The sequence below is a fragment of the Haematobia irritans genome, chromosome 1, assembly GCF_050003625.1.
Source record: "Haematobia irritans isolate KBUSLIRL chromosome 1, ASM5000362v1, whole genome shotgun sequence".
NCBI lineage: Eukaryota > Metazoa > Arthropoda > Insecta > Diptera > Muscidae > Haematobia > Haematobia irritans.
This window is the reverse complement of record NC_134397.1, coordinates 68,101,809-68,129,539: the sequence shown is the minus strand read 5'-3', so window position 1 is coordinate 68,129,539 and position 27,731 is coordinate 68,101,809. Positions and strand designations below refer to the sequence as shown.

Here is a 27,731-nt window from a genome sequence, read left to right as displayed (position 1 = left end):
AAAATATTGGTTTAATTGTGTTACGATAGTTGACATTTTTATATGTTTCACGCGTGAATCACGTGGGTCGTAAACAAAATCCAAAGCAACTCTCATAAATGTGCGTGAGGATGAGTACAGGTTTTCATTATGTGAATGTGAGTGCGTGGGATTGACTACCACACGTATTGTGCGCGAATAAACATTTTTCTTCGTGAATGTGAGTAAAATTTCAGTCACGCACCCACCTCTACTTTAGTGTAATCGAGCTTAAAAAATAGCAGACAATGTTTGCTATTTCTGCAAACAGTGACTGCTTTCCCTTTTTCAGCAGAATTTTTGCTGTTTTAGCAGACTTTTCTGCTGTTTCTACAAACAATTTTCTCTAGTGATAGACAAACAAAATCGTATCAACATTTTTGATATACCCTGTATTGAGTGTATGTAATTTGCTCTAAACAAATGTTCAATTGTACGTTTCCATTTATGGAAAAGCACCGTTATAATAATGCTCATCAAATATGAAATATATTTACTCTATTTAGTTTAAGCTTTTCGTTCTTAGTTGATTTATCTCTATAAGATTTTCGGTTTTAGTTGATTTTTTGATATTGTTTTATGATTTCTGAATTTAAAACTTATATTAAAAGTTGAAATAAAAACCTAATGGTTGCAAATTAAATTTAAAATAATTTTTTTTTAATCATGTGGCAATATAAATTTTTAATTGGTTTGTGCATTATTTACAATTGTTGTCATAAATGTGAAAATTTTTTGGTGCCACCACAAAAAACAGAGAGAACACAGTTGCCAGAGACAACATCAAGTCAACGGAATGACCAAGTAAAAACTGAAGCGACCATTTTGAATACGCCCCAATCTGTGGAATATGATGAAGATACAAATGGTAAGATGAAACTACTAACGAAGACATTTATATTTATATTGAAAAAGTGTCTACTGCCACCAGCTAAGCCAATCTGGCTATTTATAAATTTATTTCTTGTTCGCAAAATAGTTGTCTCAATTCTTGATATTGGATTGATATTTGTTTCCATTAAATTTAGGGACAAAGAGAAGTCGATGTAATGGTGAGAGGTAACTTTTTTCTTTGCCAAAAGGATTTTTTTTGTCAATTTTAGAAAATTTAGGTTAATGTTAGAAAATGTTTACTAAACTATATTACAAACGCTGATATCACGCCGATATCACAAATTGAAAAAAAAAAAATTATTAGACATAATTATTTTTTCACTTGATAAAGAAAATTTCAAGAATGTCTTTAGCGCCATTCGAAGTTCAATATGGGCGCATTTGTGCTAAAATAATTATCAAATTTTAACAATTTCTGAACTATTTTCCACAAGCAAGAAAATAATTCGTTTACCATTTGCTTTCCACTCTGTGGAAATTTGTTGGGAAGAAAATTATATACTTTTCGAAAACAATTTCATAAAGACTAAAACCAAAAATGTTTTTTTCTTATTTTCCGGTTAATCTTCCTCTTACATGTTTCTCACTTCCACGCGAGTTATTTTGTTCCTATCTCTTTTTTTCTGTAATACAAACAATGTAGAAGAAATTATTCGATTTTATAATTTTTTAAAATTTTACCTTTCGCCTGGTCCGAGAATCGAATCGCGTACCATATAGTTTATAAGCAAACACACTGTCCACTAGGCTACGTAGCACTTATTGTCATCAACAGATAATTATCGCTAAAGCCATCAACACACAAGCAATTTGTCAAAATTTTATTTCTATAGAAAATTTTGTCAAAATTTTATTTCTATAGAAAATTTTGTCAAAATTTTATTTTTATAAAAAATTTTGTCAAAATTTTATTTTTATAAAAAATTTGGTCAAAATTTTATTTTTATAAAAAATTTTGTCAAAATTTTATTTTTATAAAAAATTTTGTCAAAATTTTATTTCTATAATTTTTTTTGGTAATTTTTGATCTGTTCTAAAATGGTCTCTCAATATGCAAATATTTTGTCAAAATTTTATTTCTATAGAATATTTTGTCAAAGTTTTGGCAACTGTTCAAGTAACCCATAGAGTAAAACACTTATATTTATAAAGCATACTTTTCGGCGCTCACAAGCCGATTTATAAAAACTTTATTTAAAAGAAACATACCCTTTCTAATGAACGATGTACCAAACACAACTTTCGGAAACGAAAATAACGTAATTTTACATATATGTATATTCAAACAGTTTTACAAGATTTTGAAAGTATGTTTGGTATTACATACTACTATAGTAAATTACACTAGTTTACACTCAAAATGTACACTTGATGAAAATCAACTTATGTGCTTTAAGCTGCTGAATTCGAAAAAATTTGTTTAAAATTTTTTTATGGAACAGTTTTTGATATATCCCGTTATTTTTAAATTTTCGCTCTTTTTTCACTAAACACAATATATCTCGAGTTAGAAACCAACCAAAAGTACCAACAACGTTATAATCTGACATTCCTGACTTGAGATATATTGTGTTTAGTGAAAAAAGAGCAAAAATAATATGATATCTCAAAAACTTTTCCATAAAAATTTTTTTAAAATTTTTTTCGAATTCAGCAGCTCAAAATACATAAGAAAAGTTGATTTTCATCGAGTGTACTCCTACATGATTTTTTTTTGTAAACTAGTGTTATTAATACGAAACCTCAAAATGTGTCTTATTTAAGATATAAAAGCAGAAAATAACAGTGTTTGATGTATACGAAATGGGCTACACCCAAAGAAATTTGTTAGTAGGGACAGCAGAAAAGTCTGCTAAAACAGCAGAAAGTCTGCTGAAAAAGGGACAGCAGTCATTGTTTGCTGAAATAGCAAACATTTCCTGCTATTTTTGAAGCTCGATTACACTAAAACATGTTTTATTTTGGCTAAAACAAATAAAAATGTCAACTTAGGAGCTATCCTAACATAATTAACACAACATTTTATGAATATCTATAATATTTGACCAAAAATCTGAATATTTATCGAATTGAGACATAACAGTAAACAAAATGTTTGCTGATCGTATTTAGGAGCTTGTAAGTATATTGCAGTGCAAAAATATACCAAAAACTACTTTTGGTTCTTAAACAGGCTTTGGGGAAAATTTTATAACTTAAAAATTTTATAAATTGTTGTTCATTGCGCCCTGAAGTACAAAAATATAACAGCAGACATCGACTGCTGTTTTTAGCAGACTTTTTTCTATGAGTGTATGATTTTGGAATAAAAGTATAGGAAAAAAAGTATAGTTTTGGAACAAAACTTTTTTATGGCGATTTAAACTTTAAAGAAATCAAAAAAGAAACGATGAACGTTTGCGATACTTGTTTTCAAATTTTTTTCTTTTCATGTGGGTAATACGAATTTATGCTTCATTCGTGTACACAGAAAAAAAGTGTCTCGTAAATTTAAGAAGATTTTTACAATAATTTATTACAAGAATTTTCCAGAATTTTAGTTCATTTTTCGTATCTTCAACGAAAATTAACTACTCGAAAGGAAATTTTACAAATTCTAAGTAGCAATCGTTTAGTTCATGGCCTACAAAATACGATGGAAATTTCCTTAAAAAATTTCTTAACTGGTAGTTAAAAATTCGTTTGTCACGGTATAAAACTACTTGTGAAATGTAAAGTACTTTCTAAATAATAAGTGCAATTTACTATAAGATTTTTTTGTATGAGAAAATATTTTTTTACGAAAAATTAACTTGAAAGTGGACAGCAATTTCTTACTGACAATTCCTATAGTTATTAATTGTTGGTAGAAAATTACCCAATGAAATATTTTTAGTTCACATGTAATTAAATTTATAGACATTTTCGTCAAAAATGGTAGATAACATTTCTTGAAAATTTTGCAAATTTTAAGTTAAACGTTTCATTGTTCGTAAACTGGTGTGCCTTTACGAATATTATTCTTAGAGTAAATTGTCAGCAGATGCGATGAACTAATGCATATTACAGAGATATTTATCGGCATAGTGCAATGTGATTAATGTAAAGATGATGTTACTTGAGTTTTGTTGTGTATACATGAGCGTGGGGATGTTTTCATTTTTGTTCATTTAGTGGTTTGTGTGTGTGTGTTGTTGTTGCTGGATGAGGTGTTGTTTTCAATAAAGGCACATGTGTTTTTGTTGTTGTAGGAATGTTTTGGCTTTGCTTGGTTTTGTCTGGCATGCTTCAGTTGTATAGTTGGCGTTGGCGTGGGCTGTTGCATCTTTTAAGTAGGTATACAAGGGAATATAAAGACATGGAATATTTTGGATTTTTGAGACATATATTGTTGTTTGTTTATTAAACCTTTTAAATTAAAGTTATTAATATTTTATCGGTAGTTTAGAAAAAAGTTATTAAGAATATTTAGGAAAATATGTTGAAATTGAAAGTGTATTGAATTTTTTATTATTCTATGTAAAAAAATAATATTCAATTCCAGATGAATTTGGAAAATTTTTGTAATATCTCAGCGTATAGTTTATTCATAAATTGGTAAGTAGTTTTTTAATATGACTTTCTTTTAAAAAGAATATTTTTATGTATATAATTATTTGTTAATTAATGTTTTTGGAAACCAGTTTAATGTTTTTCTTTGTTGTAAAAACAATATTTAATTTCAGAGCAACTCCAGATGGATTCGAACAAATTTAAAAAATAGAGAATTGGTAAGTTTTCTTTTAAAAACTGGCTTTATTTCAACTAGAATATTTACGTTTTTGTGACCTTTTTATCATCAAAATTACAGGTTTTTAATACCTTATTTTAGTATTTCTTTAATCAAATTTTTTGGAAACCAATGTAATATTTTTAATGTAAAAACAAATATTTAATTTCAGAATAACCCCTTAAAAATTTGGACAAATTTTTACTACTCCTTTGCCTGTAATTTAATAGTGAATTGGTAAGAATTATTTAACTTTCTTTTAACCCTCGACAGTCATCCTTATTTTTTGTACATTAACGTCAACCTTCGTCATTTTGACTACGGCTGATTTCAAGACGCTATAATTTTCATCGTGAGCGAAAAAGTGAACCAAACTTGAATTTATTTTCTTATTCAATTTGGTTTTAAGTAGTATAAAACAAAAATTCATAAAACGTTCGAATTAGTATAACTTAAATTTACCATTTCCCAATAGACTAAAATGCATTTTAAATCGAAAATGAAATTACGTGTCGTCATTTTGACGAATGATGACTGTCTAAGGCTATCAAGAATATTTGGTTTTTAAGCATATTATTATTTTTTTCATTAGATTTTTTGAAACCCTATTTAATAATTTTATTTAATGTACAAAATAAATATTTAATTTCAGAGTAACCCAAATAAATTTGGACAACTTTTATATTTCCCCTCAGCGTACAATTTAATAGAGAATTGGTATGTTTTATATTAAAACTTTGGCTTTCTTTCAAATAGAATATTTATTTTATTATATCCTTCACATCGATAACAACACAGTTTTATGAGTTTATTTAGAATACTTCATTATTTCTCTAATTGTTTCAGGTACAAACTTTATGAGATACGTTTTCCAACGAAAAAAAGAAATTCCTTACAGCATTTGATAAAATGCCCCCAAATATGGTAAGTTACAAGCTAAAGTGAAGAATTAAAAATTATATTTCATTACATGGTGTTAATTTTTAACAATTTTCATTATTGTTTCCATTTTTTCCAGCAAGATATGTGAAAAAATTACCTACGATGATTAAAAAAGGATAAGTCAAAATGTCCAAATGAACTACTCTCTGTTCCACGTGGTCATAATTTTTATTCACAAAAAAGATTGTATTAAGAACTTTCATCATAAGTTTTTATAATAAAGTACTTTTGCTTAAAGAAAGTTTAATTTTAATGTATGAAAATTTTCATAATAGTAAAACGGTTTGTTGTTTCTTTAATTATTTAATTTCTCTGTACTGTAGAATGATTGATTTAAAAATAGTTTAGTCGTCGACATTTTAAAGAGACTGTTAACCAGTTTTTAGTATCGGGATTCCCAAGAAATAAGCAAGTAAACCAAAATAATACTGACTTTTTAACTTGGTAGGGGTATATAAATCTTATGGTGTTGCAAAAATGAACTAAAATACAATGTTATATATGAACTAACATTTAAGAGATTTATAAACTAGACAAATTGAAAAAAATCTTAAGGGCTAAATCATGGTCAATATTACTACAGTTTAGTTCATTTTGCAATGGAAAAGGGTTCACTGTTTTTTCAGTGTATAATTGTTTCCCCATTTTTAGGTAATTTAACTGACGTGCGCAAACAATTATTAAATTCTAGGAAACTAAAACAGAACTAAATAGAACTAAAATAGAGTTAACTTGCCTTTAGTGCCCTAGAGGGTTCACTTTTTTTTGAGTGAGAAGGATAACATTGTCGTTTCAATTATATCATTGACATTTTGGTTGCAGATCCCATTAAGTATATATTCTTGGTTGTGGTGAAATTCTGAATAGATCTATCCGCCCGTTTGTCTATTAAAATTACGGTAACTTCCAATTCTTCATGTTTTGGTAGATTTTGCGACACTTTCAATTCAATTTTCTTAAATAAAATGTTGACAAAATTTTCTATAGAAATAAAATTTTGTTAGCTGATGGCCTCTGTAGCCAATGCTACCATTGTAATGTTATTCTTATATTATACTATAAGTCTAATTTTGTAAATAAATATATAAAATTTTGACAAAATTTTCTATAGAAATAAAAGGTTGAAAAATTATCTATAGAAATAAAAGGTTGACAAAATTTTCTATAAAAATAAAATTTGGACAAAATTTTCTATAAAAATACAATTTGGACAAAATTGTCTATAGAAATAAAATTTGGACAAAATTTTTTATAAAAATAAAATTTGGACAAAATTTTCTATAGAAATAAAATTTTGACAAAATTTTCTATAGAAATAAAATTTTGACAAAATTCTTTATAGAAATAAAATTTTGACAAAATTTTCTACAGAAATAATGGTGTATCGAAATATCCGAGAACAGCAATATTTCAATAAAAAGTAATGAAAAACATTAACACCAGCATTTTTCATTAGTCCATGACCTCAAGCCAAACAAATAATCCCAAAATTGTAAAATTCCAAAGGTCAACTAACAAAACTAAACAGAAATAAAATTTTGACAACATTTAAAAAAAAAATAAACTTTTGACAAAATTTTCTATAAAAATAAAATTTTGGAAAAATTTCTATAGAAATAAAATTTGACAACATTTTCTATAGAAATAAAATTTTGATAAAATGTTTTTTAGAAATAAAGTTTTGACAAAATTTTCTACAGAAATAAAATTTTGACAAAATGTGTAGAAATAAAATTTTGACCAAATAAAAATAAAATTTTGAAAAAATATCTATAGAAATAAAATTTTGACATAATCTAATATATAAAAGTAAGTCGGGTTTTCCTTCCTGACGCTTTAACTCCAGAACGCACGAACCGATTTCCACGGTGTTGCATTCGTTGGAAAATTCTCGGGCTCCGTAAGGTTTATAGCAAATAAAATTCAAGAAAAGTTTTAACGGAAAAGCGGGAAAATCTTTTTTTATATATAGTGCCATCTCTGATGCAACCCCAGAACGCACGAACCGATTGCACGGGTTTGCATTCGTTGGGGCTCGGGCCTGTGAGGTTTATAGCAAAGAAAATTCAAGAAAAGCTTCAACGGAAAAGCGGGAATTTTTTTTTACATACAGCGCACATTAAAAAATTTATAATTTGAATTCATTGCAGTTGCTTTTGTTATAAAATAATTTTATTTTTTCACATGAAAACTATTCGGAGAACGTAGAGGGTAATCATGTGGTGAAAATAGAGTATCACATTTTTTGATATCTGGTGGGAGAGGGGGACATTCCCCTTGCCCAACTTTTTCAAAATTGGGCCAAAGTTCTTCGATTTGGGTGAAATTTTCAGGGACGGTTGAAGGGGGCGTCTAGGCAAAGAAAAGCTACATTATTTTTCGATATTTGGTCGATGAAAACAAATGCGAAAAGATTTGAACTCTTTTAAAGAGTAGGTTCGTGCGTTCTGGTGTTAAAGCGTCAAGAAGGAAAACTTATTTTTATATATTAGATTAGAACACTTTCTTCAACAAATGCATAAAAACAACAATGCATTTGCCAATTCGTGGCCGATTATCGATTTGTGGCCGAATGCAGAAGCTGATTCTTCAGTGGAGCTCTAGTAGATAGTTGTCTTATTTTTAATATGAATATAATATCAAATATCGTATCAAATTAGATCCTCCCTTTTTTACATCGACTGCAAATTATCAGCTATAATTGCATTTCCATTTTTTTACTTTAGCAGTTAAAAATAAAACTTCAAAAACCAACAATTAAAAATATCTATGGTTGTAGTTTGAACAAGTTATTAAATATTTTCTAAGTTCCATTGTAATACTAAAGTGACAAAAAATACAATTTCGTTTTCATCAGAAGAATTTGATAAAAGAAAATCAATAAATTGCATGTTTCATTGCAGCCAATCCAAAAAGTCATCCATCAATGATGACGGAGAAGTGTGATCCGTGTCCGGAGGGAATCTTGTGTATACCTCAAATCCAATGTCCTGCCCATATACGAATGAAAGACTATGAGAAACCACAGGTTTGTGATTTGCCTGGTGGTAAATTTGGTTTTTGCTGTGTTAGTGGTCAAAATCATACAGGTGAGTGCAGTAATAAATAACGAGTTTTTTTGCTGGTAAATACATTCAGAAAAATACAACGAGGAATTAACAGGTGACAAACATTTTAAACCTATGTTTATGTATGTTCTTGATGATATGATTGATAAAATTTGATCTTATATTGTCCGTCCGTCTTCCTGTCTACATTATGTATCTTGCAATCACGCTTCGATAATGTACAGTTTACTTGGATCCAAGGATTTTGATCTTCCCGTAAGGATTTTGGCATTGATTCCGGGTCACAGATGCGGCTTCTTTAAAATAAACATATTTGTTACTAAACTACAAGCACTAAATCTAGGCTCTAAATTCTTTTTTGCGGCATTACACCACGTACCAAATTTCAATCGGATCGGAAGAAATTTGCTCCTCCAAGAGGCTCCGAAAGCCAAATCTGGGGATCGGTTTATATGGGGGCTATACGTAAAAGTGGTCCGATATGGCCCATTTGTAATACCATCCGACCTACATCAATAACAACTACTTGTGTTAAGTTTCAAGTCGATTGCTTGTTTCGTTCGGAAATTAGCGTGATTTCAACGGACGGATGGACATCGCTAGATCGACTCAGAATTTCACCACACCTCACAATATGTATACTTTATGGGGTCTTAGACCAATGGTGGAGGGTATAAAAATATTTTCTTAATTTCTAACAAGTATATACGGCCGTAAGTTCGGCCAGGCCGAATCTTATGTACCCTCCACCATGGATTGCGTAGGAACTTCTACGAAAGACTGTCAGCCACAATCGAATTACTTGGGTTGTGGTATTAACCCAACTTCTTAAAAGTTCTTAACATCGCTTTCTAAATTGTGAGTTAGTCCATGGTCCACGTTGTATATATTAGACAAAAAAGTTATGTATAGGTAAGTCTACAAATAATTACGAATCGACATGGACTTTTGCACAGTACGTAGAGAGCCAGAATTGAAATATGGGGTGGCTTATATGGGGGCTATATAGAATTATGAACTTGATATGGACCAATTTTTGGGATCGGTTTATTTGAGGGCTATATATAACTATAGACCGATATGGACCTAGTTAGGAATGGTTATTAACGGTCATATACTAGCACAATATACCAAATTTCAACTGACTCGGATGAAATTTGCTCCTCCAAGAGGCTCCAAAACCAAATGTCGGAATCGGTTTATATGGCGGCTATATATGATTATGGACTGATATGGACCACTTTTGACATGGTTGTTGAATATCATATACTACCACCACGTACCAAATTTCAACCAGATCGGATGAATTTTGCTTCTCCAAAAGACACCGGAGGTCAAATCTGGGGACCGGTTTATATGGGGGCTATATATAATCATAGACTAACATGAACCAATTCCTGCATGGTTGGTGGATACCATATACTAACATCACGTACCAAATTTCAACCGAATCGGATGATTTTTGCTCTTCCAAGGGGCTTCGGAGGTCAAATCTGGGGATCGGTTTATATGGGGCCTATATATAATTCTTGACCGATTTCGACCAATTTTTGCATGGGTGTTTGAGGCCATATATTAACTCCACCTACCAAATTTCAACTGAATCAGATGAATTTTGGTCATCCAAGGGGCTCCGGAGGTCAAATCTAGTGATCGGTGTATATGGGGGCTATATATAATTATGGACCGATGTGGACCAATTTTTGCATGGTCATTAGAGACCATATACTAACACCATGTACCAAATTTCAGCCGGATCGGATGAAATTTGCTTCTCTTAGAGGCTCTGCAAGCCAAATCGGGGGATCGATTTATATTGGGGCTATATATAATTATGGACCGATGTGGACCAATTTTTGCAAGGTTGTTGGAGACCATATACTAACACCATGTACCAAATTTCAGCCGGATCGGATGAAATTTGCTTCACTTAGAGCAATCGCAAGCCAAATTTGGGGGTCCGTTTATATGGGGGCTATACATAAAAGTGGACCGATATGGCCCATTTGCAATACCATCCGACCTACATCAATAACAACTACTTGTGCCAAGTTTCAAGTCGATAGCTTGTTTCGTTTGGAAATTAGCATGATTTCAACCGACGGACGGATGGATGGACATCGCTGGATCGACTCAGAATTTCACCACGACCCACAATATGTATACTTGATGGGGTCTTAGACCATCCAATGGTGGAGGGTATAAAAAATGTTTTTTTAATTTCTAAAAATCTTTAAACCAAAGATGCAAAATCCTCAAAATCAGTTTTAGTATATATGTGATACGTTTTTATCTTCAATCCATATATTGAATATTTCAGTTAATTTATAGATTATTTATTTTAATCAAAAGTGTTATTCTTTGCTTTAAAGAAAATTTTCCTTATTTTAATGACATTTGATTTAACGGAGACATACAAATTTTAAAGACCCGTGTCCTAAATTTAGTGAAGAAATGTTGAGGCAAAGATTATAAACTTTCATTATTTTAAAGAAATTAGTCCTTAATATTGTGGACATTGCAAATTTAAAAATTTCTGTCCCTAGTAAAAATTAAGAGATCTAATTTGATACAATTAAATATGAGTAGATGTGAAAAATGCTAAGATCTAATCATATCTTATTAAATATATCTGATCAGATATCAATATTGGCCTATATATAATGTCTTAAATATAATTATATGTATCCCTATATATAATTGGATCTGATATGGTCATATATGGAATTAAATACATTTATATATAATTCCATCTCATCATCTGCTTATATCTAAAGGGGCCAATTTTGATCTAATCATATCTGAAAAAAAATATTATTTTAAATACATGTTCGTCAATTTGACAAAAAAATATAAACTTACTCGTATATGTGCCATGTTTCAATTAGTAAAATATTTTAGTTTTAATTTTCTAAAATAAGTCTATATTTTCTTTCATGAAGGGTTCATATATTCTGGGTGCATTTACACAATTACTTACATCACGAATAATAAACTTTTAAAATAAACTCAGATGCAAAGGTTAGGAAGCCCGTTATTTTAGGCTCACTTAGACTGTGATACCACAAGTTGTGAACTTCTCTCTTATCAATGACTTTTATCCGATTCAATATTTAGCTCAAAGGCAAGGGACCCCCTTTGTCCGAACGGCGTTTCCTCTTAAAAACGCTATGAAATGTCACCAGCATTGCTGAGAGGGGGTACTCCACCGCAGAAAAAATTTTTGGTATTCGGTCAAAACTGGGATTTAACCCATGACCCTTCGTATGCAACTAGAAGATGGTAGCCATTATACCACAGTACAGTGAAATCTCTCAAAAGTGGAAATCCATGGTCGCCTAAATTATTATATATTTTTGTTTTTATCAATGCCGTGATTTATTTTCTCTTTTTTGTAGATTCCCGCTCGAATAAAGCTCGTTTGGCTTCTCATACATTTCTTTCTCCATCTGTGGTTGAAGAAGCCCGTTTTAGATTTGAAAATTTAATGCATAAAATGGCAATGATTCCTGTAATGCCTGGTCAACCGGAATTTGTACACAATATGGTCTTCCATTCGTCACTCCATGAGGATCTACAAAATTTTCAATTAAGTAACTCGGCTATGGAGCAGATTATCACTACCCAAGTGTTTACTGAACAGTAAGAAATGAACAAACGATTCAAGTGAAACTCACCTATACCTTTCATTTAAATTGCGGTTTTCATTTGATTGCAGGGAACACATTCCTGTGGATGATATAATTACCAACAACATTGATGTGGAATTTAGGCAAACTCCCTTGGAAGAACATTGTCAACCGCCACGTCCATGTTTGAATCCTCGTTCCAGATATCGTTCATTTGATGGGTCATGCAATAATATTTTGCCTCATCGCTCTCATTGGGGTGCTGCTGGACAGCCCATGGAACGTTTGTTACCTCCAGCATATGAAGATGGTATTTGGACTCCTCGAATACATGCAAAAGATGGGTCATTACTAACAGGAGCTCGGGAGATATCACGTATACTATTGGGTGATGCCGACAGACCACATCCCAGATACAATTTATTGCTCATGCAGTTTGGTCAATTTATAGCCCACGATGTCACCCAATCGGCTACTGTAAGATTAGGTAGGTGGACTTTTTTTCTTTCCCCATTTCAATGGTCTTATTCTACTCTCCTTGTGATACCTTTTAGAAAATGGCGAAGCGGTTCAATGTTGTGCACCTAAAAATGCTGGTATTCTTCCTGCTCATCAACGTCATTTTGCCTGTATGCCCATTCCCGTGGAGATGCATGACGAATTCTATTCCAATTTTGGTATACGTTGCATGAACTTTGTTCGTTTGTCTTTAGCTCCAAATACCGATTGTCGTGCTGGTTATGGCAAACAACGCAGTAAGGTCACACATTTCTTAGATGCTTCTCCTGTTTATGGTTCCAGTATGGAAACTGCCAGAGAACTTCGAATGTTTAGAGGTGGTAAACTACGTATGTTCAATGATTTTGGACGTGATATGTTACCTCTTACGAATGATAAGAGCGCATGCGGAAATGATGATCCTTCCTCGACATGTTTTAAATCAGGTCTGTAAATAGCTTCCAAAATAGGTTCCTCTCCATAAAATAAAATTTTGACAAAATTTTCTATAGAACTAAATTTTGATAAAATTTTCTATAGAAATAAAATTTTGAGAAAATTTTCTATAGAAATAAAATTTTGAGAAATTTCTCTAAAGAAATAAAGTTTTGAGAAAAATTTCTATAGAAATATAATTTTGAGAAAATTTTCTATAGAAATAAAATTTTGACAAAATTTTTTATAGTAATAAAATTTTTAAAAAATTTTCTAAAGAAATAAAATTTTGAAAATATTTTCTATAGAAATAAAATTTTGACAATAAAATTTTTACAAAATTTTCTAAAGAAATAAAATTTTGAAAATATTTTCTATAGAAATAAAATTCTGACAATATTTTCTATAGAAATAAAATTTTGACTATATTTTCTATAGAAATCAAATTTTGACAAATTTTCTATAGTATTTTATTTCTAAAGAAATAAAATTTTGGAAATATTTTCTATAGAAATAAAATTTTCTATAGAAATAAAATTTTGCAAAATTTTCTATAGAAAAAAAAAAAATTGACAAAATTTTCTATAGAAATAAAATTTTGAAAATATTTTCTATAGAATAAAATGTTGACAAAATTTTGTATAGAAATAAAATTTTGACAAAATTTTCTATAGAAAGAAATTTTGACAAAATGTTCGAAAGAAATAAAATTTTTACAAAATTTTCTATAGAAATAAAATGTTGTGAAAATTTTCTATAGAAATAAAGTGTTGTGAAAATTTTCTATAGAAATAAAATTTTGAGAAATTTTTCTATAAAAATAAAATTTTGAGAAAATTTTCCATAGAAATAAAATTTTGACAAAATTTTCTATAGAAATAAAGTTTTTAGAAAAATTTCTATATAAATATAATTTTGAGAAAATTTTCTATAGAAATAAAATGTTGACAAAATTTTCTATAGAAATAAAATGTTGACAAAATTTTCTATACAAATAAAATTATAACAAAATTTTCTATAGAAATAAAATTTTGACAGAATTCTCTACAGAAATACATTTTGACCAAATGTTCGAAAGAGATAACATTTCGACAAAATTTTTTATAGAAATAAAATTTTGACAAAATTTTCTATAGTAATAAAATTTTTACAAAATTTTCTAAAGAAATAAAATTTTGAAAATATTCGAAAAAATTACAAAATTTTCTATAAAAATAAAATTTTGACAAAATCTTCCATAGAAAAAATATTTTTACAACATTTTCTATAGAAATAAAATTTTGAGAAAATTTTCCATAGAAATAAAATTTTGACAACATTTTCTATAGAAATACAGTTTTTAGAAAAATTTCTATATAAATATAATTTTGAGAAAATTTTCTATGGAAATAAAATTTTGACAAAATTTTCTATAGAAATAAAATTATAACAAAATTTTCTATAGACATAAAATTATAACAAAATTTTCTATAGAAATAAAATTTTGACAGAATTCTCTACAGAAATAAATTTTGACAAAATGTTCGAAAGAGATAACATTTTGACAAAATTTTCTATAGTAATAAAATTTTTACAAAATTTTCTAAAGAAATAAAATTTTGAAAATATTAAACAAAAATGACAAAATTTTCTGTAAAAATAAAATTTTGACAAAATCTTCCATAGAAAAAATATTTTGACAACATTTTCTATAGAAATAAAATTTTGACAGAATTCTCTATAGAAATAAAATGTTGACAAAATGTTCTATAGAAATAAATTTTTTCTATAGAAATGTTCGAAAGAAATAAAATTTTGACAAAACTTTCTATAGTAATAAAATTTTTACAAACTTTTCTATAGAAATAAAATTTGGACAACATTTTCTATAGTAATACAATTATGACAAAATTTTGTATAGTAATAAAATTATGACAAAATTTTGTATAGAAATAAAATGTTGTGAAAATTTTCTACAGAAATAAAATTTTGACAAAATTTTCTATATAAATAAAATTTTGACAAAATATTCTATATAAATAAAATTTTGACAAAATTTTCTATAGAAATAAAATTTTGACAAAATTTTCTATAGTAATAACATTTTGACAAAATTTTCTAAAGAAATAAAATTTTGAAAAAAATGTCTATAGAAATAAAATTTTGACAACATTTTCTATATAAATAATATTCAAATATAGCTACAACGTGTGGGCATATACAATTTTTGTGGGCATATAAAATTTTTTATATGATTTCGATTTCATATGGTTATGTGAAACCAAACTAGTTATAGTACGCCTATAAAAATTGGCACAATGTTTGCCTTTGTATGTTTCAATAAACTCGACTCTGGCTGATATTTAAAACTTTTTAGTCTTTTTTCTTTAAGGAAAAAGCATACGTAAATACAGAACTCTTAAAAAAAATATGAAATAAATGGTTTTAAAAAACTAGTGGTATAACATATAATTTCTTATATTGTCAAAAACTAAGTATTTTACAAAGGTTTACGACGTATGGTAAAATGCGTCGTAAATGTATGTAAAATACCTTACAGTTTACGACAAGTCATCTCTGGGTACACACAAGCCGATGTAAAGAGACTTTGTTTAAACAAAACAAACCACTTTAGTAGGTCAAAAGATGTACCAATATAACATTTGGAAACGGTTAATATGAAATTTTCCCTATATTAAAAAATCGTTTTCTTGTAAAATGAGATTCCTCTACATGCAAAAAAAATAATTCTTTCCTCCAAACATTGTTCTTTTGTTAGAGTGTGTCTCTCCATATTACATATATATTTTTTTTATTCTCTCCATAGGAGATGGTCGTACAAATCAAATTATTTCTCTTATTGCCGTCCATATTATCTTTGCACGTGAACACAATCGTATTGCTGGTATCTTGAGTAAAATCAATCCACATGCCTCCGATGAGATGCTGTATCAGGAGGCAAGACGTATAGTAATTGCCGAAATGCAACATATAATCTACAATGAATACCTTCCATCTGTGATTGGACCTATGCAAATGAAACGTTTCCGTCTGGTGCCTCAACACCATGGCTATAGCAGGGATTATAACAATGAAGTGAATCCAGCTATTACAAATGCATTTTCTGGAGCTGCATTTCGCATGGGTCACTCAAGTGTTGCTGGAAAATTCCATATTCATCAGAAGGCAGGACATGTGGATGAAGTAATCAATATACCCGACGTGATGTTTAATCCATCACGAATGAGGATAAGGACATTTTACGATGATATGCTGTTGACAATGTTGCAGCAGCCAATGCAAAAGGTGGATAGTGCCGTAACGCATGGGGTAAGTAAGGGTAGTAGATATATCTGATTGGTATTAGATTTATGACTGGGGAAAAGTGCACTCAAACAAATTTTTTTGTAGACATAGCCGTAAAATTTGCTAAAAGAGCAGAAAGTCTGTGGAAAAAGGGACAGCAGATACTCTTTACTGAAATAAAGGGTGATTTGTTAAGAGCTTGATAACTTTTTATACCCTCCACCATAGGATGGGGGTATATTAACTTTGTCATTCCGTTTGTAACACATCGAAATATTGCTCTAAGACCCCATAAAGTATATATATTCTGGGTCGTGGTGAAATTCTGAGTCGATCTAAGCATGTCCGTCCGTCCGTCCGTCTGTCCGTCTGTCCGTCTGTCCGTCTGTCCGTCTGTCCGTCTGTCCGTCTGTCCGGCTGTCCGTCCGTCTGTGGAAATCACGCTAACTTCCGAACGAAACTAGCTATCGACTTGAAACTTGGCACAAGTAGTTGTTATTGATGTAGGTCGGATGGTATTGAAAATGGGCCATATTGGCCCACGTTTACGTATAGCCCCCATATAAACCGATCCCCAAATTTGGCTTGCGGAGCCTTCCGGAGCAGCAAAATTCATCCGATCCGGTTGAAATTTGGTACGTGGTCTAAGTATACGGTCTCTAACAACCATGCAAAAATTGGTCCATATCGGTCCATAATTATATATAGCCCCCATATAAACCGATCCCCAGATTTGACCTCCGGAGCCTCTTGGAGGGGCAAAATTCATCCGATCCGGTTGAAATTTGGTACCTGATGTTAGTATACGGTCTCTAACAACCGTGCAAAAATTGGTCCATATCGGTCCATAAATATATATAGCTCCCATATAAACCGATCCCCAGATTTGACCTCCGGAGCCTCTTGGAGGAGCAAACTTCATCCTACCCGATTGAAATTTGGTACGTGGTGTTAGTATATGGTCTCTAACAACCATGCAAAAACTGGTCCATATCGGTCCATAATTAGATATAGCTCCCATATAAACCGATCCCCAGATTTGACCTCCGGAGCCTCTTGGAGGGGCAAAATTCATCCGATCCGTTTGAAATTGGGTACCTGATGTTAGTGTACGGTCTCTAACAAGCATGCAAAAATTGGTCCATATCGGTCCATAATTATATGTAGCTCCCATATAAACCGATCCCCAGATTTGAACTCTGGAGCCTCTTGGATGAGCAAAATTCATCCGATCCAATTGAAATTTAGTACGTGGTGTTAGTATATGGTCTCTAACAACCATGCAAAAATTGGTCCATATAGGTCCATAATTATATATAGCTTCCATATAAACCGATCCCCAGATTTGACCTCCGGAGCCTCTTGGAGGAGCAAAAGTCATCCGATGCGGTTGAAATTTGGTACATTTCGTTAGTATATGGCCTCTAACAGCCATGTAAAAATTGTCAAATTTTATTACTATAGAAAGTTTTGTCAAAATTTCATTTCTATAGAAAGTTTTGTAAAAAGTTTCTTTCTATAGCAATGTTTGTCAACATTTTATTTCCATAGAAAATTTTGTCAAAATTTTATTTCTATAGAAAATTTTGTAAAAAATTTATTTCTGTAGAAAATTTTGTCAACATTTTATTTCTATAGACAATTTTGTCAACATTTTATTTCTATAGAAAATGTTGTCAAAATTTTATTGCTATAGAAAATTTTGTCAACATTTTACTTCCATAGAAAATTTTGTCAACATTTTATTTCTATAGAAAATTTTGTCAAGTTTTTATTTCTATAGAAAATTTTGTCAAAATTTTATTTCTATAGAAAATTTTGTCAAACTGAATTATATACGTATTTAATCGGCCTTTTTTTGTTTAATATATACCCCTTATGGACTAACTTACAATTTAGAAGACAGTGTTAAAAAGTTTTACGATACCTTGCCATCGGCAAGTGTTATCGCAACCCAAGTAATTCGATTGTGGATGACAGCCTTTAGTAGAAGTTCCTACGCAATCCATGGTGGAGGGTACATAAGATTCGGCCTGGCCGAACTTACGGCCGTATATACTTGTTTTTTTTAAAAAACACATAAAATTTGCAAAATCTCATCGGTTCTTTATTTGAAACGTTAGATTGGTCCATGACATTTACTTTTTGAAGATAATTTCATTTAAATGTTGACCGCGGCTGCGTCTTAGGTGGTCCATTCGGAAAGTCCAATTTTGGGCAACTTTTTCGAGCATTTCGGCCGGAATAGCCCCAATTTCTTCGGAAATGTTGTCTTCCAAAGCTGGAATAGTTGCTGGCTTATTTCTGTAGACTTTAGACTTGACGTAGCCCCACAAAAAATAGTCTAAAGGCGTCAAATCGCATGATCTTGTTGGCCAACTTACCGGTCCATTTCTTGAGATGAATTGTTCTCCGAAGTTTTCCCTCAAAATGGCCATAGAATCGCGAGCTGTGTGGCATGTAGCGCCATCTTGTTGAAACCACATGTCAACCAAGTTCAGTTCTTCCATTTTTGGCAACAAAAAGTTTGTTAGCATCGAACGATAGCGATCGCCATTCACCGTAACGTTGCGTCCAACAGCATCTTTGAAAAAATACGGTCCAATGATTCCACCAGCGTACAAACCACACCAAACAGTGCCTTTTTCGGGATGCATGGGCAGTTCTTGAACGGCTTCTGGTTGCTCTTCACTCCAAATGCGGCAATTTTGCTTATTTACGTAGCCATTCAACCAGAAATGAGCCTCATCGCTGAACAAAATTTGTCGATAAAAAAGCGGATTTTCTGCCAACTTTTCTAGGGCCCATTCACTGAAAATTCGACGTTGTGGCTCGTTAGTAAGTCTATTCATGATGAAATGTCAAAGCATACTGAGCATCTTTCTCTTTGACACCATGTCTGAAATCCCACGTGCTCTGTCAAATACTAATGCATGAAAATCCTAACCTCAAAAGAATCACCCTTTAGCAAACAGAAGTAAATAAAATAGTTAAACTAGGGGTTATCGTAGGAACATTTAAGGATATTATAGGGCGGAAATGTACACAGAAATGTTCTAGAGCCGAATGAAATATTCCTGTTCTTAAGTATGTCTCAGGCACCGTGGTGTAATGGTTAGCATGCCTGCCTTGCATACAAAAGGTCGTGGGTTCGATTCCTGCTTCGACCGAACACCAAAAACTTTTTCAGCGGTGGATTATCCCACCTCAGTAATATTGGTGAGGGTTTCAAAGCTTCTCTAAATGGTTTCACTGCAATGTGGAACGCCGTTCGGACTCGGCTATTAAAAGGAGGTCCCTTGTCATTGAGCTTAATATGGGATCGGGCAGCACTCAGTGATAAGAGAGAAGTTCACCAATGTGGTATCACAATGGACTGAATAGTCTAAGTGAGCCTGATACATCGGCTGCCACCTAATCTGACCTAACCTAATCTAGGGTATAAAGTTAAATGACCGCACTGAAAAATAATATTGACCTAATATGGAAGATTATGCAACTTAAATTTTAGGACTCGAAATTTACGCAATGATAAGGACAAAATTATTTAAAATAATGACATTTTAATTAAAAGGAAGTTTATAATCCTTGCTTCAAAATTTTTTTTCATTAAATTTAGGACACAAATCTTGAAATTGTGCGTCTCTCTGCTGAAGTTGTAGATCTTTGAAGTAAGGCAAATTTTCCTTAAAATAAAGAAAAACAGTTTTAATTTAAAGAAATTGTCTTTAACTCAACTGACATATTGAATTTTTAAATTTAAGGTAAAATCGCTTCAAATATATGCTAAGCCTTATTTTAAGAATTTGCATCTTTGGTTTAAAGTTTTTTTTTTAGCATTAAGAAAAATGGTTTTACTTTGTAGTACCTGACATAATTTGGATTTGGAAATTGGAATTTGTTTGTACATAAATACCTTTATTAACATTTCGTAAATTTCGAGTCCTTAAATTTAAGTTCCATAATCTTCCATATTAGGTCAATATTTTTTTCAGTGTAGATTTAAAGCCAGGGAGGTCCGTAAAAAATGTTTTTATTTCAAAGAAGCCGCATCTTTGGCTCGGAATCAATACCAAAATCCTTAAAGGAAGGTTAAAATCTTTGGATCCAAGTAAACTTTTTTTTTGAGTGCGTATAACATACATAGTTTTAGTTCAGGTTTACTTCTATGAAAGGGTGCAATTTCATGAATTGTAGTTAAAAATTACAACAGGACATTAAATTTTCCTTGTTTAAACAACGCTTTGTAGACATCTTAAAATATGGTGTACAATTTAGATAAATTTTCGCACTAGGTAGTTCATTCTTCCTATAAAACAGTGTCCTTCTTTATACCCTCCACAATAGGATGAGGGGTATATTAACTTTGTCATTCCGTTTGTAACACATCGAAATATTGGTCTAAGAACCCATATTCTGGGTCGTGGGGAAATTCTGATATCCGTCCGTCTGTTGAAATCACGCTAATTTCCGAACGGAACAAGCTATCGGAACAATATATATATTTGAAACTTGGCACATTTAGTTGTTATTAATGTAGGTCGGCTGGTATTGCAAATGGGCCATATCGGATCACTTTTACGTATAGCTCCCAGATCCCCCAGATTTGGCTTGCGGAGCCTCTTAGAGAAGCAAATGTCATCGGATCCAGTTGAAATTTGGTACATAGGGTTTAGTATATGGTCTCTAATACCCATGCAAAAATTGGTCTATATCGGTCCATAATTATATATAGCCCCCATATAAACCGATCCCCAGATATGACCTCCGGAGCCTCATCCGATCAGCTTGAAATTTTGTACCTTATGTCAGTATATAGTCTCCAACATCAATGCGAAAATTGGTCCATATCGGTCTATAATTATATATAGCCCTCATATAAACCGAACCCCAGATTTTACTTGCGGATCCATTTGGATGAGGAAATTTCATCCGATTCGGTTAAAATTTTGGATGTTGTGTTAATATATGGACACTAACAACCATGCAAAAATTAGTCCATATCGGTCCATAATTATATATAGATTTGACCTCCGGAGCATCTTGTAGGAGTAAAGTTCATCCGATTTGGTTGAAATTTGGTACGTTGTGTGGACTGAATTGTCTAAGTGAGCCTGAAACTTAATCGGGCTGCCACTTTAACCTAATCTTTAACCTAGGATATGGCCACTAACAACCATGCCAAAATTGTTCCATATAGCCCCTAGATAAACCGACCCCACTCACACAAAACTTGGTCCATATCAGTTCGTAATTGTATATAGCATTATTTTATTATTTTCACAACCCGAGTAATTCGATTATTGACGACAGTCTTTAGTAGAAATTTCTACGAAATCTATGGTGGAGCGTACATAAGATTCGGCCTGGGCGAACTTACGACCGTATATACTTGTTATGTATAATAAAAACTATTTTTGATTCTCGAAAATACTTTGGGTAACATTTTAGAAATTAACAATTTTACGAATTATTGTGCGCTAGACCACATATCTAAAAATGTAACAACAAACACCGACTACTCTTTTTGTTAGACTGTTTTTGTGAGTGTCGGAGTGAATATGTTAGTGTGTCATCCATTTTCAAGGAGACAAAGGACTATAATAGGATTGATTTCCACCATACTTTTGGACTTCTTTGAATACATTTTCAATTAAACCTAAGCCTCCATTGTTCAATATAGTTGTATGATAATGCTTGTAAAGTACACTGAAAAAAGTTTACTTCAATCCAAAAATTTTGACACTTTCCATAAGGGGGTTTGGCCGCTTCTTTCAAACGAAAATCTTTTGTGGAAGCTTTTTTTATACCCTAAACCACATAGTCGTCAGTAATAATATGTTAACTTTGATCTGCCAAAAAATGTGCCTACCATAAATATTGATTTTAGACCCCATAAAATATATACCGACTCAGAGTCACCTCCTGAGTCAATCCAGCGCTTGGTGTCCGTCTGTCCGTCCGTCCATGTATTAGTTGTTTGCAGGATTCCGGTCGCAATTATTAACCGATTTTGATGAAATTTGGTATGTGGCGCTTTTTTGGCACAAGGACGAACGCTATTGAATTTGGAAAAAAATCGGATCAAATTTAGATATAGCTCCCATATATATGTATCGCCCGATTTCGATAAATGGAGTCAGATTGCGCTCATTTACTAACCGATCGACGTCGAATTTGTCACAAAGTAATCCAATTGACCACCCTTTAATTGTGCCAAATTTCATCGAAATCGGTTCAGATTTAATTATAGCTCCTGTATCGCCCGATTTTTTCAAATTTGGCCATAAGTCCCTTATTTATAATTCGATCTGACTCAAAGTTGACCAAATCTAATTACCTATTGTACTTACTATATGTGCAAAAAATCATCGAAATCGATTCAGATTTAGCTATAGCTCCCATATATATGTATCGCCCGATTTTCACAAATTTGGCCATAAAACCCTTATTTATCAACCGATCTTACTCAAATTTGGTTTATTCTAATCTTCTATAGCAGTGACTCTATGTACAAAATGTCATCCAAATCGGATCAGATTTAGATATAGCTCCCATAGACATATGTTGTATGTTATTTTTGACCATAGTGGCCTCATTTATTAACCGATCTTACTCAAATTTAGCAAAAGGTAATCTCCTATAATATCAGGCAATTTCATTAACTATGCAGATTTTTTTCAGAATTATTAAAGCCATGTTGATCTTAGCCAAACAAAATTTTCGTTCATGCTAAGATACCCATTTTTAAGGCAAATCCCTTAATTATAAGGACAAAACGACTTAATTTAATAGTTTATCGACTTTTGGAAAAGAAACACAAAAAATTAATATCGGAGAAATGCGTCTTCTGTGCCAAGCTAAATTCACATTCGCATTTTAAGGACATGAAATCTTTGGACAACATTTGTTTCCGTGGGAACAAATACGTTTTTGTTTTAAAATTCTAAGTGTAGAACCAAACAGTCTATAAGGCCGAATCTTATGTACCCTCCACCATAGATCGCATAAAAAGATCTACTAAAGACAGTCAACCTATATAAGCCACTTTAGTTCTTCATCGGTTTATAAAGAGGAGTCTATAAATAACTATGAACCAATTTTCGCATGGTGATTAGTGGGCTAAATTTCAACGGAATCAGATGAAATTTGCCGTTCCAAGAGGCCTCGGAGGTCAAATCTGCGGATCGGTTTATATGGGGGCTGTATATAATTATGGACCGTTATGGACCAAATTTTGCATGATTATTGGAGAGCATTTACTGACATCACGTACCAAATTTCATGTAGATCCGATTAACTTTCTTCCTCCAAGAGACTCGGTGAGTAAAATCTGGGGATCGGTTTATATGGTCCGACTACAACTACTTCTACCAAGTTTCAAGTCCGATAGCTTATTTCGTTCGGAAGATAGTGTGACTTCTACAGACGGACGGACATCACTATGTCGGCACAGAATTTTACCACAACCCAGAATATATACATAGCTACTTTATGGAGTATGAGAGCAATATTTTTATATGAAAGACAACGTTAGTATACCCCCATCCTGGAAATCTAACATATGGCTCTTTTTGAGATAAAAGAAGAAAATTATGTTGATATCTTTATCCGCGATTTGGAACCACTGTGAAACATCTTAAAATTGAAAACAAAATTAATTAATTGGTGATGGCCATTAAGTGGACCGATTTAGCCCATCTACGAGTTAACCTTCTAGAACACATATAATAATCTGGATCATTGGAAGTTGCAGCGCAATTACAGCCATACCGTTTATTGGTCGATTTCGAGAACTCAATGGAAACTAATTTGCGTAAATATTTCTTTGGTTACAGATTTATGTTTTTGAAATTTTGGTTTAGACGGAGTCGGAGTCAAGCTAAATTTTTACGACTCCAAATCCACAGGGAAATAATCATTATCTTCAGTGAAATATAGAATTTTTGGATTAAAGATAGATAAAAAACTTCAAATAAAGATGTTGCCACAATTTGATAATGTTGTCATAATAAATTGTTATTATTTATGATTACAGCTCAGCCGCTTTTTATTCCGGGGTCACAATCCCTTTGGTCTGGACTTGGCTGCATTTAATATTCAGCGTGGTCGAGATCAAGGCCTACGCAGTTATAATGATTATATGGAACTTATGGGCAATCGCCGGATACACCGTTTCGAAGAGTTACCACCCGAGGTAAGTTTTAATTTATTTTTACTCCAAATTTTAAATTTCTTCCAAAAACTCCAGAAGTTTTTATTTAGCGCCATTCATACTTCTTATCACATGTAAGGTGTACATACACCGAAAAAATATTGACACACAATTTATACAATATTAAGGAAAAACTTCATGTAATGCAACAAGATTAAAGACAACAAGTATATACGGCCATAAGTTCCAGGCCAGGCCGAATCTTATGTACCCTCCACCATGGATTGCGTATAAACTTCTACGAAAGACTGTCATCTACAATTGAATTGCTTGGGTTGTGGTAATACTTACCGATGGTAAAGAATCTTAAAACTTCTTAACATCGCCTTCTAAATTGTAAGTTAGTCCATACGTGGTATATATTAGACAAAAAAGGGATATATAGGGAAGTACAAATAATTACGAATCGAAATGGACTTTTGCACGGTATGTTACTTAGAGAGCCAGAATTGAAATATGGGGGTCGCTTATATGGGGGTTATATACAATTTTTCTGTCACTGGGGATCGATTTATCTGAGGGCTATATATAACTATAGACCGATATGGGCCTAGTTAGGCATGGTTGTTAACGGCCATATACTAGCACAATGTACCAATTTTCAACTGAGTCGGATGAAATTTTCTCCTCCAAGAGGCTCCAAAACCAAATCTCGGGATCGGTTTATATGGGGACTATATATGCTTATGGACCGATATGGACCACTATGTGCATGGTTGTTGGAGACCATATACTAACACCATGTACCAAATTTCATCCGGATCGGATGAATTTTGCTCCTCCAAGAGGCTCCGCAAGCCAAATCTGAGCGTCGGTTTATATGCACCGAAAGAATTTTCTTCGTAAAAAGAACGAAAAATTTCGTTAAAAGTACGAAATTTGTCATTGTTTTACAACCAAAGAAACTTTTCATTAAAAGTACGAAATATTTCGTACTTTTTACGAAGAAAAGTTCTTCCAAAATTTTCGTAGTTTGTAAGAACAAAAATTCGTACTTTTTATGAAGAATCTTCGTACTTTTTATGAAAAATCTTCGTACTTTTTATGAAACAATTTCGTTCTTTTTATGAAAATGTTTCGTACTTTTTATGAAAAATTTTCGTAGTTTTTATGAAAAATGTTCGTACTTTTTATGAAAAAATTTCGTACTTTTTTCTGAAAAATGGTCGAACTTTTAGAAAAAAAATTTTTAGTCGAAAGTGCATTTGGTTGTAGTTGTAAGTGTGAAAAATGACATCACTACTTTACATCTTAAGTTTTTCGATCATTTTTAGTTTTATTGCTTCACTTTTATTCATAGCGCGCTATCACTCAAATGAGAAGTAGCATAGACTTGTATAAAAAATAGAATAAAGGAATACACTCAAGCACATTATAAAAGACAATTTAATGGCGCGAACGGAAATTTTACAACTTCAATGAAACTTCTTCGTTATTTCAAAGAAAATGTTTCGTACTTTTTATGAAGAAATTTTAACGCAGAATGTTTCGTAAAATATTCGTAAAAACTTCTTCACAAAATTCATGAAATATGAAGAAAGTTTCGTTAAAAGTACGAACTTTGTACGAAGAAAAGTCAATGTAGAATGTTTCGTAGAAGTTTCGTATATTCGTACGAAAATTAATGAAAATTTCGTTATTTTCATGAAGAATTCAGGAAGAGTAGTTAATGAAGAATTCTTCGTAAAATTAACGAAGAGAATTCTTTCGGTGTGGGTGCTATACGTAAAAGTGGTCCATAACATCTACTTGTGCCAAGTTTCAAGTCGATAGCTTGTTTCGTTCGGAAGTTAGCGTGATTTCAACAGACGGACGGACGGACGGACATGCTTAGATCGACTCAGAATTTCACCTCGACCCAGAATATATATACTTTATGGCATCTTAGAGCAATATTTCGATGTGTTACAAACGGAATGACAAAGTTAATATACCCCCATCCTATGGTGGATGGTATAAAAAGACTTCAAATATAGGCTAAGACTTATTTTGAGAATTTTACATCTTTGGTTTAAATGATTTTTGAAATTAAGAAGACATTTTTTCCTTAATATTGTAATAATATGTTTTTTACTTTAAAGTATCTGTTTTTTCTGTTGGGTCGAAAACCCTTGTTAGTACTTTCTCCATGTAATATCCTATTTTTTTTTTGAGTATCCGTTTTTATTTATGTTCATATGGTATATTATTCTCGTATTCGTTTTTTATTTCTCTTAGGTTGGACGTAAACTTTCCCTAGTCTATCACCATCCAGACGATGTTGATCTATGGGTAGGTGGTTTACTGGAGAATTCTGTAGAAGGTGGTATTGTGGGTGCTACATTTGCCGAAATAATTGCCGATCAATTTTCACGTTTCAAATTTGGCGATCGTTACTATTATGAATATAACAGTGGCACTAATCCCGGAGCATTTACCATTGATCAACTGCATGAGATAAGAAAGGTCAGTATGGCCCGTCTGATATGTGACAATGCAGATCATTTGACATTGCATGAGGTGCCACCTGCAGCATTTATGAGAACCGATTTACCAGGGTAAGAGATATTATTTTGTATTGATTGATATCGCATATAAAAAAGACAGTATTTTGTGCGGTGCCAAAACACAAAGACAAAATACCAGAACGAAACTTGAGACAAACGAGGAACGAAATCTTAGACACATGAAGTTTTCTTTTCACGCAAAATAAAAAAATTAAATTAAATAAAAAATTGTATTATTACACCGAAAAAAAAGTGAAATGTTTTATAGGAAGAATGAACTACCACGCACGAAAATTGAACTAAATTTTACTCCACATTTTGAGATTTCCACAAAGCGTGGTTAAAATCAGGAAATTGTAATGCCCTGTTGTACTTTTTAACTGCAGTTCACGAAATTACATCATCTCATAGAAGAAAAAATTAACTAAAAGTAAATAAATCATGACCATTTTAACCATACGGTATTCCAGTCTTACTATTTTTGGGAATCGTACGAAAATTTTAATTTGTTTT

General features: G+C 31.8%; 1 protein-coding gene across 1 annotated transcript in view; it reads left to right on the top strand.

Moving 5' to 3' along the window:
• The first annotated feature begins 534 nt into the window (after nt 1-534).
• The window catches only part of Pxt (chorion peroxidase), a 31,736-nt gene continuing 4,539 nt past the window's right edge, over nt 535-27,731 (top strand). The window contains exons 1-8 of the mRNA XM_075290674.1: nt 535-886; nt 8,506-8,691; nt 12,069-12,312; nt 12,389-12,786; nt 12,854-13,243; nt 16,039-16,541; nt 24,556-24,714; nt 26,950-27,269. Of these exons, the coding sequence (XP_075146789.1) occupies nt 685-886; nt 8,506-8,691; nt 12,069-12,312; nt 12,389-12,786; nt 12,854-13,243; nt 16,039-16,541; nt 24,556-24,714; nt 26,950-27,269 (2,402 nt within the window). The 5' untranslated portion in view covers nt 535-684. The remainder of the gene's footprint in view (nt 887-8,505; nt 8,692-12,068; nt 12,313-12,388; nt 12,787-12,853; nt 13,244-16,038; nt 16,542-24,555; nt 24,715-26,949; nt 27,270-27,731) is intronic.